The sequence below is a fragment of the Microcebus murinus genome, chromosome 14 (genome assembly GCF_040939455.1).
Source record: "Microcebus murinus isolate Inina chromosome 14, M.murinus_Inina_mat1.0, whole genome shotgun sequence".
Taxonomy (NCBI): Eukaryota; Metazoa; Chordata; class Mammalia; order Primates; family Cheirogaleidae; genus Microcebus; species Microcebus murinus.
The window spans coordinates 32,735,975-32,748,736 of record NC_134117.1 but is presented as its reverse complement, the minus strand read 5'-3'; the positions used below and the strand labels follow the sequence as shown (position 1 = coordinate 32,748,736).

Sequence of the window (12,762 nt, the reverse complement as noted above, 5' to 3'; positions counted from 1 at the left end):
GAGAGGATGAAGGGAGGAGTAAATAGGGGATGAGGTTAGGGAGGCTCAGATTTCTTTCACCACCTTATAGAAAAAATGGCCAAATAAATCACATTGTTAACGTGGAGAGGAGGGGAAATATTTATAGAAAATAATGCTGTATATGCTTTAGAATGTGCTAATTTTTCCATTTTTAAAATGTTGAGTAAAGGTAGTTTTACTTGTCCTGTCCTTTGCAATATTAGGTTAGCCTCAATATTTTTGGTCTTTAAGTCATAAAATAACATCTCCTCAAATTTTCTGTATATTTTTATCATTGGTTATTTTCTTATCTATCTATATTTTTCAAGAACTAGTAAGGTAATGCTTTATTACTCACTGTTATTAGTTTTCTCTAGTGTACGAAAGCCTAAAAATAGTTAGATTATTGGACCAAGAGAATTTAAAGTTAAAAAGAACAGCTGATTAGTAAGAGGAAGGAAAAATTATCTGTTAAATTTGAGATCCAATTTGAAAGGAAGAATTCACTAACCCATAGAGTAGTTAGGATGTATTTTGTTCAAAAAATTTTAAGTGGTTAATCTTAATAGATGGAATGTTAAGTAAACCATATAAGCAGAATATGGTAAAACATTTGTTCAAATAATGGATTCACATTGTCTTTTATTCACTTTAGTCATTGTGGTTCACATTGTCCTTTATTCATGTTTTGAATGGTGACTTTTATTTTTTAGCAATGATAGTACTGATGGGGAGCCAGAAGAAAAGAGACGGAAAATAGCAAATGTTGTTATCAATCAGTCTGCAAATGATTCCAAAGTGTTGATTGATAATATTCCAGACAATTCTTCCTTAATTGAAGAGGTACTATTGAAATGCCCTAAGTGTCCATTAAAATTATTTATAATTTTTTCAAACTAGTGAGTCAGTAGACATTATTGAATAATCTGTCAATTGAGAGAAATTTTATTAATAAAAATTGTATCTTTATTTCATTAGTAAAAATATCTTAATTATTTAAATTTTTGAAATACCAATTGTTATATTATTACTAGACCCATAAATAAGTGTACTTTATTGAATTACTTAAATTGTTAGCATAAAATAGACCTTTTGAACTAGTAGCAATTCTGTTTTTCTTATTAGACAAATGAATGGCCTTTGGAAAGCTTTTGTGAAGAACTTTGCAATGACCTTTTTAATCCTTCCTGGGAGGTAAGACTTCTTCATTACGGTTTTTCTCAGCTCTATTTTCTGTGCTAATGAAGGGAACAATGTCAAGAACTGTATACTTTGTCAGGGTCCCTATTCTTCCTGTGTTCCTTTCAGGACACATATCATTGACCTGAGCAGAAAACTGTAGACTGATTTTCACCGTTCATATCCTTGTAATCATATTCTGTAGTGAATTGTTTTATTTCTGTTCATTATTTCCACTATAATCTTAAGGCCTACATATTTCTCTCCCAGTCAGTAAAAATCGCTTCCTTTCCTTTGGAAATGAATAATTTTGATTGATCAAGAACAATAGTTTCCAGGCCAGGCGTGGTGGCTCATGCCTATAATTCTAGCACTCTGGGAGGCCGAGGTGGGAGGATCGCTCAAGGTCAGGAGTTCGAGACCAGCCTGAGTAAGAGCGAGACCCCGTCTCTACTAAAAATAGAAATAAATTATCTGGACAACTAAAAATATATATAAAAAATTAGCTGGGTATGGTGGCACATGCCTGTAGTCCCAGCTAGTTGGGAGGCTGAGGCAGTAGGATTGCTTAAGCCCAGGAGTTTGAGGTTGCTGTGAGCTAGGCTGCCGCCACGGCACTCTAGCCCAGGCAACAGAGTGAGACTCTATCTCAAAAAAAAAAAAAAAAAAAAGAACAGTAGTTTCCAAACAAGGTTTAGACTCAGAAATCTTGAACAGGTTCCAAAATATAGAAAAGATAAAAGGATGAAGCTCTTCTGGTTGAAGTTGAGAGCTAGTAGATTCAAACCATTCTGTTCCCCTTCAGTTCTCATTTGGGTAATTTAAAAAATATTGCTTCAGAATGCCTTTTAGCAGCCTTTCTGTTCCTTGGTGTCCTTGTCTTCGAAGTTGTTGAAGTCTTAAATTGAGTCTTGAATAACTGGGTACAGTGTTAACAGCTTGTTTTTTCCCTTCCTGAGGACACTGTAGAAAATATCCTTACCTTCTCTAAGAAAGATGATTTATCCCACGGCTACAGTGAAGCATTAATCATGAGTCATTTTATTTGAATTGCCTTCTTTTGGCACTTACCACTGGTAGCTTTGGAACTTAGTTTTTTTTAAATTTTTCTTCTTTTTTTGAGACAGGTTTCAGTCTACCTGGGCTAGAATGCAGTGGCATTATCATTGCTCACTGTAGTCTCAAACGCCTGGCTCTAGTGATCCTCTTCCCTCAGCCTCCCAAGAAGTTGGGACTACAGACATGTGCTACCATGCCTGGCTAATTTTTTTCTTTTATATTCAATCTCAATTTATTTACTTTTATTTTTAAGTATTTTTATACTGAAGTGTAATATATAGGCAGAAAGGTACACAAATCATAACTATTTTTGTTTACCACTGTGTTGACCTTTGTACTGATCATGCAAAAACATTGATGAGTAGAACTGCTGGGGTCTTAGCATAAGTCAAGGCAGTGGCACTGATCTGTCTATATGTGCATTTGGGAAAGATTAATCTTGACCACCATCACATACCATATGCAAAGTTAATTCTTAATGGATTATAACCTGTTAAAAAAACTTCAGACAAATTAAATTTAGGAATGTATGTTTGAGCAAAGAATGATTCATGAATCAGGCAGCACTCAGAACCAGAAGAGGTTCAGAGAATGCCCACCCCTTCCCCAACCCCTTCCCCCACCCCAACCCTAGTAGTGTGAGCAATGAGTTTTTACAGGCTAGACACAGAAGCAAAGTAGGGAAATCATCTGATTATCTATAGCTAGGGATCTGCCTTATTTGGGCATGGTGTGATGAGTTGGCTGCCTGTGACTGGCTGAAGCTGGGTTGGTTGTTATATGTCTAAGTTGAGTTTCAGTTTGTTTATATACTTATAAACTAGGTTGCATTTGTTATGTAGGAATTCACAGTACGGAGACAGCCCTGGGCTAATAGCCTCCTGCTCATTTAATGTAACAAACCTAAATGTGAAAGATAAAACAATAAAACTTCTATATAAAATAGTATAGACTAGGCAAAGATTTCCTATACAGGATGTAAAAAGTACTTACCATTTAAAGGGGGGAAAATGCCTCTATTTATGAGAAAAATTAACTGGTAATTTTGCTTTTTTGGAAGGTTGATAAATTTTTAATTTTTTAAAATATTTTGTAGAGATGGGGGTCTCACTATTGCCTGGGCTGGTCTTGAACTCCTAGCTTTAAGCAATCCTCCTACCTTGGCCTCCCAAAGTGCCAGGATTACAGGTGTGAGCCATCATACTTGGCTTGTTTTTTCTTTTAAAGAGATACAGGGTCTTGGCCGGGCGCGGTGGCTCACGCCTGTCGTCCTAGCTTTCTGGGAGGCCGAGATGGGTGGATAGCTGCTGCTTCAGGGGTTCGACACCAGCCTGAACACTGCCTGAGCACAGCCAGACCCTGTCTCTAATCTAAAAAAAAAAAAAAAAAAAAAAAAAGAGATACAGGGTCTTGCTTTGTCACCCTAGTTGGAGTGCAGTGGCTATTCATAGGCACAATCATAGTACACTGCAGACTTGAACTCTTAGGCTCAAGCTATCCTTAGCCTCCTAAGGTGCTGAGACTGAAGGCATGTGCCACTGCGCTGGGCTGGAGCTTAGTTTTGATGCATATATTTCTAAAATATTGGTGTTGGGGCTATAAAGAACAGTAGATGATACTTTTCTTTCCTCTCTCTTGCCGTGGGTAGTGCTGAATGCACCTAGAGGGTAGGGGAGTGACAGCCATGTAGATTTATAATTCAAAAAGATTTTAAAATAGCTATTTTCTTGTTTGATTTTTAAAATATTTGTATAACTGAAAAAGTTGTAAAATGTATGTAATGTGTAAAAATTGTAAAAAATATATGTAATATATGTAATTCTTTTGAGTTACCTGAAGAAAATCACATTCTTGTAAAGTATTAATACCACTTAGTTTATTTTACTTTCTTAAAAATTCAGTTTCCCTTTTTCATACTGAAGAAAAGTTAAACTTGGTTTCTTAAACATTTAACTTCTGACATTTGTTTCTTGGTTCTTTTTAGGTACGACATGGTGCAGGCACTGGACTTAGGGAAATTCTCAAAGCTCATGGGAAAAGTGGTGGTAAAATGGGTGACAGCACTTTAGAAGAGGTAAGTGTGTGGCCAGGTGTGGTGGCTTACACTTGTAATCCCAGCACTTTGGGAGGCTGAAGCAAGAGAATCGCTTGAGACCAGGTGTTCAAGACCAGCCTGGGCAACATATTGGGACTCTATCTTTCTACAAAAAAGTAAAAAAATAGCCAGGTGTAGTGGCACATGCTTACTTGGGAGATTGAGGTGGGAGGATCACCTGAGCCAAGGAGTTGGAAGCTGCAGTGAACTTTGAACTTGCCAATGCACTCCAGCCTGTGCTACAAAATGAGATCTTGTCTCAGAAAAAAAAAAAGAAAAGGAAGAAATATGGAAAGGTGAATATGAGGAAAAAAGTAAGAATGATAGAAAGAAATCTGTTAATAGACAAAGGAAAAGTGAATTCACTAGATAGAAATGTTCCTGTTCCGAAAAATTGAGAGAAAAAACCTAGAAGCAAGAGTATTTGAGCAGGATATAATGGATTGGAAAGTAGAGTAAAATGAGTAAGAGGCTTGTTGAGAGGTCAGTGAGCAACATAATTGGTGTAGCATAGAGACACTGGATATTTAGGATAGATAGTAGATATATGACAGGTATACTTATATCAAAGCAATTAAGTAATTAGTTTCTTTCTTTCTTTTTTTTTTTTTTTTAAAAGAGATGGGGTCTCGCTCTGTCACCCAGGCTGGAATGCAGTGGCCTGGTCATACCTCACTGCAGCTTCCAACTCCTGGGCTCAAGCGATCCTCCTACCTCAGCCTCCCATAGCTGTGACTACAGGCACGTGCCACCATGCTCAGCTAATTTTTCCTTCCTTGTTTCTTTCCTTCCCTTCCTTCCCTTCCTCCATTCCTTCCTTTCTTCTCTTTCTACCTTTCTCCCCCACCCCCCATTTTGAGACAAGATCTTGCTATGTTGCCCAGGCTGGCCTCGAACACCTCGCCTCAAGTGATCACCCCACCTCAGCCTTCCTGAGTCACTGTCTCTTAATTTCTCTTGGAGTATAAGTGACACAATAGAATCCACAAATTTTAAGAATTTTGATAATATTATATATGAATTAAATTAATAATCAAAGGGGATATGGGCAGTATTTTATCTTTGATTTTAGACCTAAGGTTTTTCCCTAGTCACCTGTAAAAAGTATAATCTTTTTTCTGTTTTTAAAAAGTATTGTGTTTTAACAGATGGTCCAGCAGCATCAAGAGTGGTTGGAAGACTTGGTTATTAGACTCCTTTGTGTTTTTGCCTTAGACAGATTTGGAGATTTTGTTTCTGATGAAGTACGTATCACCTCAGGGAGGCTTTGCCCAATCATATTTCAAATTCTACAGAATAAGTTTTTGAAAATATGAGTTTTCTTCTTTCTCTCTCTGTAGGTTGTGGCACCAGTTCGTGAAACTTGTGCTCAAACATTAGGTGTGGTTTTAAAACACATGAATGAAACAGGAGTTCATAAGACTGTGGATGTGCTGCTAAAATTACTTACACAAGAACAGTGGGAAGTTAGACATGGTGGTCTGCTGGGAATAAAGTATGCTTTGGCAGTCCGTCAGGTAAATACTTCAATTTTTGAAGGATATATGGGAGGGTTTTTTAACTTTTATTTTCATTGATCATTTAAAATGGCCCTAAAATCCTTAGTGTTACAGAGAAACCAATCCTTCGAGATTCGTCGTCTTGATACAGTGTCACAGAAATAGGTGGCACTGATAAGAATTTAAGTATAAATCAAAAGGTGGTCATATTGTTTGCTCTTTAGGGTCAAGTATTGTTTTTCCTCTTTAAATTCATTGCTGCAGTTAATTCAGTGCTTTTCGTGTTTTGTTTAACTCATTTAAATATTGAATGAATACATGCACTGAGGGATTAAGGCACAGTGCTAAGTTATGCAGCGTACATATGGCAGAATAGACACAATATCTACCTTAGGAAACTTAAAGTAAGTGTAAAAGCAACAACTTATATTGTCATGTACTTTGCACATAAGCTGTCAGTGTTTTCTTTTATCCTTTATAAAAAGGCTTATAAGAAGAAAATGCAGATAATCCTATCATTTTCACATAGGGAAATATGTTCTGAAAAAGTAGATGCCTTGGCTGGGCACGGTGGCTCACGCCTATAATCCTAGCTCTTGGGAGGCCGAGGCGGGCGGATTGCTCGAGGTCAGGAGTTCGAAACCAGCCTGAGCAAGAGCGAGACCCCGTCTCTACTATAAATAGAAAGAAATTAATTGGCCAACTGATATATATATAAAAAATTAGCCGGGCATGGTGGCGCATGCCTGTAGTCCCAGCTACTCGGGAGGCTGAGGCAGAAGGATCGCTCGAGCCCAGGAGTTTGAGGTTGCTGTGAGCTAGGCTGACGCGACGGCACTCACTCTAGCCTGGACAACAAAGCGAGACTCTGTCTCAAAAAAAAAAAAAAAAAAGTAGATGTCTTGCTCAAGGTCACAAAACTAGTTAGGGTTAGTACCAGAACTAGAAACTAGATGTCATGTCAGCCCAGGGTTTATTGTAATTTCATACTTCATCTAGGATGAAAATACCTGCATATGTGCATAATCTCCCTCTTAGGAGCATTAATATTCTCTTATGATATGTTGTTTTTTTTGTTCTGGCTAGGAATTTGGTTGCTACATTGGCCCACAATATTTCATTCATTAATAATGTCTGAAGTCTTTTACTAAACTAAAGGTGCTACATATAATCTATGTATACGCATAACGCTTTTGTGGAAAAATTGATTCAGAATTCCAGTGAGATGCCATCGAAACCTCTCTTTTCCCTTTCTCCCTATTTCCTCATCATAGATCTGGTGATAGAATTGGGGACTTCCATAAACAGTTGCCTTGACCCTGAGAATAATGATGCCAGCAGAGTATGAGTGTGGAGGGGAAAGAAGAGATGTAGAAGGGGAGATTATGAATGAGGAGCTAGAGAGAGACCAAAACCCAACCTTATGTTACCTTTCCTTTTCCTCTTCCTTTTCTTTTCTTTTCACAGAGTCTCACTCTGTTGCCCTGAGTAGAGTGCAGTAGTATCATCATAACTCACAGTAACCTCAAACTCTTGGGCTCAAGCGATCCTCCTGCTTCAGCCTCCTGAGTAGCTGGGACTATAGGCACATGAGATGACTCTTGGCTAATTTTTCTATGTTTAGTAGAGACAGGATCTCACTCTTACTCAGGCTGGTCTCAAACTCTTGAGCTCAAGCAATCCTCTTATCTTGGCCTCCCAAAGTGCCAGGATTACAGGCATGAGTTACCATGCCTGGCCCTGAACCTTTTCTTACAGTTTAATTTCCCTGGATGTTTTCCAGACTGGACCCTGGAACAGCACTGTGAGGACCTTATTTCACTATCCATTATGACTACTTAATGCTTTGTCTTTGAATGCTTTCTGTCTTTTCCCTTGCTTACTTTCTATTGTAGCTCACTGCAACCTCAAACTCCGGGGTTCAAGCAATCCTCCTACATAACAGATTAGAATCTCCCTTTCTGTCCCTAAAGGCAAGCTTACAGGCCTTTTGAAGTTTTCTAAGGTGTCATTGTGGTGGTTGTTTTTTTTTAAACTGCCAGCAGCAAACCATTCCGTCTGATTCTGCTCATAGACCCAAACACTCTACCTCTTTTCTCTCTCTACTTCCTTCTTTGCGTTTCCTGTCCCTTTTTAGTCTCTTCTTCCCTTGGCAACTACCCCCTTTCCAATGAACAAAACCTTTTTTCTGTGTCCTGCTCTCTAGGCTCTATAGAGAAAAGCAGAATTATGTGCAAATGGAAAAATACCTTACTCGTTTTTGTAATATTATCACTATTTCCTAGTAAGACCAATTCACAGTGAGATTCCTAGTGTATGATGACAGGAGTAGCCTGTGGGGAGATGACTTTGTTTGGGAGAAATGATAAGAGATTAAATTGGAATAATGAGAAGCCAGAAGGTATGGCTTTTCTTTCACTCTTCTCTCATACCCCCTTTGGTTTTCAGTGGTGTTGAATGAGAAATGGAAGCTGAGGTTCTAGCATAGGGGTTTGTATGTGTGTATTCAAGCAGATAATTCATAGTCTTATCTAGAAAACATGTTCTAATGTATTAAGTCACATCGAATAAGGTAGTGCTTAAGGCCACTGTAGTCTTTTAAATATGGGATTAATTACGTAGGCTTCTACTGATGATTTTTTTTTTTCCTGTTTCTGTGATTCTTGTTTTGTTTTTTGGTGAAGGCAGAATCTTGCTCTGTTGCCCTGGATAGAGTGCAGTGGTGTCATTGTAGCTCACTACAACCTCAAACTGCTGGGTTCAAGCGATCCTGCTTCAGCCTACTGAGTCGCTTGGACTACAGGCACATGCCATGACACCCAGCTAATTTTTCTGTTTTTAATAGAGAGGGGTGTTGCTCTTGCTCAGGCTGGTCTCAAACTCCTGACCTCAAGTGATCCTCTTGCTTTGGCCTCCCAGAGTGCTAGATTATAGGCGTGAGCCACCACATGAGGTCGATGTGATTCTTTTTTAATAAATACAGTCATAATGATGTTTTGGTCAACGATGAACTACATAAATGGTACTATGAGATTATAATACAGTATTTTTACTGCACCTTTTCATGTTTAGATGTGTTTAGATACTTACCATATGTTACAGTTGCCTACAATATCAGTAAAGTAACATGAAGTACAGGTTTGTAGCCTAGGAACAATAGCCTAGTGCTAAATCATTGCTATATTGGTATTCCCATATAATCTAGGTTTGTGTAAGTACAATGATGCAATCACCTAATGGCACATTTCTCAGAATGTATCCCCATAGTTGAACATGTGTGACTGTAAATATTGGAATTTATGCTGTCATATGGCAGATTTAGTTTAAAAATGTTTAAGCATGATAATTGTATTATAGAAAATTAATATATTTTCATGTACTGTTTTATAGGATGTAATAAATACTTTATTGCCTAAAGTTTTAACTAGAATAATTGAGGGACTCCAGGACCTTGATGATGATGTCAGAGCTGTTGCTGCAGCATCATTAGTGCCTGTAGTAGAAAGCCTTGTATATTTGCAGACACAAAAGGTAAATTAAATATTTTTACATTTTCTTCCTATATAGAGCTTGTTTATGTTTTGGATAATGGAGTATTAGGAAATACATTGAGTGCTTTTTTTTTCCTCTTTCATCCTCAAGTGTCTTTCAGCAGACAGCCCTCTGATGCATGCAATCTTGAATATATATTATCCTTAGGAAGAGTGAATTGTATTTATCTACTTTCCCTTCATATACATAATATACAGGGAACTTCCTTGAGAAGAAAGCCATTTCTTCTTTATTTTACTCTTGGTTTTTAGATATATGGGATTCTTGTCTGTTTTGATTTTGGTTTTTGGCTTTTGGTTTTCTAATCTGATCTCTTTTTTTTAAGTGACTCTTTTAAGATCTAGCTGACTTCCCATTTTATTATCAAAACCAGAACATAAAAGTTGTAAGTATAGCAAGCAGTATTTTTAGAGCTCAGAAACTAAATTTGTCTTTTTGTGATAATTAGTACCATTTTAAATGAAGTAAAATTGCTTTGCATAAAGAGGCATGTCTGTGTTTCCAGTATTATTTTCACAGTTTAATTTTTTACGTAAGTAGAGTATTGGTTGTTTTATTTGCTGAATTCTTCTGTCCATATGAGCCTGGTTAGGAAGAGAAGTGCCAAAGTAGAATTGAATAGCACTAAAAAGGGGGTTAGAGAATTGTTAGAGGCAAATAATGTCTCCTCTTTAACTTTGATGAAAACTTGCACTGTCCAAGGTCATTGGAATTATATGTGGTGTTGAAGCAGTAGTGGGATACAATTAGGCAGGGCTTATGAATAATTTGTGTAAAATTGGTAACTGTTTTCTTGAAAACAATCTTATAGGTACCCTTCATTATAAATACATTATGGGATGCTCTTCTGGAACTAGATGATCTAACAGCTTCAACAAATAGTATTATGACTCTTCTTTCATCCTTGTTAACTTATCCTCAGGTCCAACAATGCAGGTAAATATTTCTAACTAGTGGAATAAAGTAAAAAGCCTTTACATACCTTTCCAGATAATTAAGCCTAAACATAAAATATTTTAGCACCTTTCAGAATAGTACTGTAAGTTGAGATTGCCAAAGAGTACTATTTTCAGGAGGCCTTTTCTTCTTTTAGCCACCAACACATTTGTGGTAGGAGCTTATAAACATTATTTTCCTTACTCTTTGGTTACTTCAGTTACATAATTCATTATCCCGTTCATCCTATATAATAGTTTACTTTAGAAATATAATCATTTCATATTATTTCCAGCTATAGCTGCAGAATATAGAATTTTAGCCTTATTTAATGACATTTAGTTAATGGGATTATCATTGAACCTCAGCTGTATATTTTCTAAAACTTCCCCTCTGTAAACTTTTTCTTTGTAATGTTCATTTCTTCAACTCTTGTTCTTGATTTTACCAATTGCTTATGAGGAAGAGAACACATAATAAAAGTGTCATTGATTTTCCTATCCTGATATTTGAAGTGAAGCTCAGCTAATTAATGTATTCCCTGTCTTTTAGACAGGCTCCTAAATATTATTATATCAGAGGTAGAAAATAGTATCCTTAGAGATAGAGAAGAAAAAATTATTATGCAATTTTCTGCAATTCACAAAATTAATGTCGTTAGTCTAGTGAGGACATTCAGAGAGTATTCATATGATTATGATTATAGATGATTTTTGGCTTTATGAGTGACTATTGCCAGTGAAAACCATAGATGTATGAAAAACATGTAGAGATTGTTTTAAATAATCCTAACCTGATAGTACTTTAATGCTAAATTTATGTTAGTAGACAGCCCAGAAGTAGGTGTAGCAAAATAAGTGCCCATAAAAGCAAAAACAAAGTGGTGATGCAAAGACTACTATTTTCAAGAGGCCTTTTCTTCTAGCCACCAGCACATTTGGGGCAGGAGCTTATAAACCCAGCATATATTGGGTTTCCTGATTTTTGGATGTTCTTACGACTAATGAAAGCTGTACAATTTAAATGAGTTAATCTATGTGAAAGCCCTCTGTAAGCTGCAAAATGCAAGGGTTTTTAATTATGGTAAAACATGGGTTGGTAAACTTTTTCTGTAAAGGCTCAAATAGTGAATATTTTTGCACTGTGAGCCAGACAGTCTGTGAAAACTAACTCTGTCACTGTAGTATGAAAACAGCTATAGACAATATATGTAAAGTAATGAATGTGCCTGTATTTCAATAAAACTTTTATTTAAAAAAAATGGGTGGAGTGGATTTGGCCTATGGGGCCTTAGTAGATGGTGTCAGGAAAAACTAGATAATATAAGAAAATGAAAGAATATAGTGAAAATTCTGCTAATGTGAAATAATGTAGATTTCCATCTTTTTTGTTTCAAAATTGCCTTATTAGAAAATTTGCTACATATGTTGTGATATTTGGCAGATACTTTCCAGCTTATGTAAGAAGAAATGCAGCATGTCATTTGAAGCATGAACAATTATATTATTAACAAGACCTTGTTATAGTGCTTTTATGTATTTTGAGTCTTTTTTATGTCTGCGTGTGCATGTGTTTAAATTAGAATTTTATAAGTTAACTTACTAAATGTGTGAGTAAGTGTAAGAAGTAATGTTCCTACAAACCTGCAAGTAATTAAAATAGTGTTAAAGATAGGCCTCCTGAGAGGAACCACAAAAGACAAATACATAGTTACACTGGCATATTCTTTTTTGTTCATGCCTTTTTCTACAGAGGCATATATTTCAAATACTACTTATCAATCATTTCCTAATTCCAGGTAGCTTCCCAATGGGTCATGACTGTGACAGGAATCCTGTGGTCCAAGTTAGCCTAGGGTTTGCTTGCCTCCCCATTTAAAATCTAATCTGTGAGAAGGAAGAAATTTGAGTTTTTCTAACTTAGTAATGCTAAATCAGGGTAATAAATTTCAAAGCTACTACCATATCACCTCTAGCTCATTTGATATGTCACAGAGATGACCACAAACGGAGATGGAAGTTATATGCATCTGCCCTTTGGGTTTAGCCTTGGGAAAGGAATAAGGATTAGCAATTCTGATTGTGTAGGCTTACTATTAGTATTAGCTATCATAAGATACATGTCTTATCTTCCTAAGAATAATTATAATGGCAGTTATATTGGAAAGTTATAACTTGATAAGGGTAAATCATGGGATTAGTGCCATAGAAGAACCCAATGTTAGTATTTCTACCCTTTATTACTGCATTTGCACTGGCTCTTCTGGTGCTATAATAACAATTTTGAATGACAGTGTTAAGGGAATATTCATATGAAAATTGTTTTTTTTTTTAGAATTTATTCATCAAAAAGTCCTTTTGTGTCAGCATCACTAGGTCCATATGAGAATGATATTTAGATACTGTATGTATCTACGGAGTTTCAACTAAGAATAAGTAAGAT

The 12,762-nt window shown here is 36.4% G+C and overlaps 1 protein-coding gene across 1 annotated transcript in view; it reads left to right on the top strand.

The window, feature by feature from the left end:
• The window catches only part of BTAF1 (B-TFIID TATA-box binding protein associated factor 1), a 91,128-nt gene that overhangs the window by 26,918 nt on the left and 51,448 nt on the right, over positions 1-12,762 (top strand). Inside the window, exons 7-13 of the mRNA XM_076009983.1 lie at positions 714-843; positions 1,126-1,194; positions 4,223-4,312; positions 5,482-5,577; positions 5,674-5,850; positions 9,223-9,363; positions 10,196-10,320. Coding sequence (XP_075866098.1) covers positions 714-843; positions 1,126-1,194; positions 4,223-4,312; positions 5,482-5,577; positions 5,674-5,850; positions 9,223-9,363; positions 10,196-10,320 — 828 coding nt within the window. The remainder of the gene's footprint in view (positions 1-713; positions 844-1,125; positions 1,195-4,222; positions 4,313-5,481; positions 5,578-5,673; positions 5,851-9,222; positions 9,364-10,195; positions 10,321-12,762) is intronic.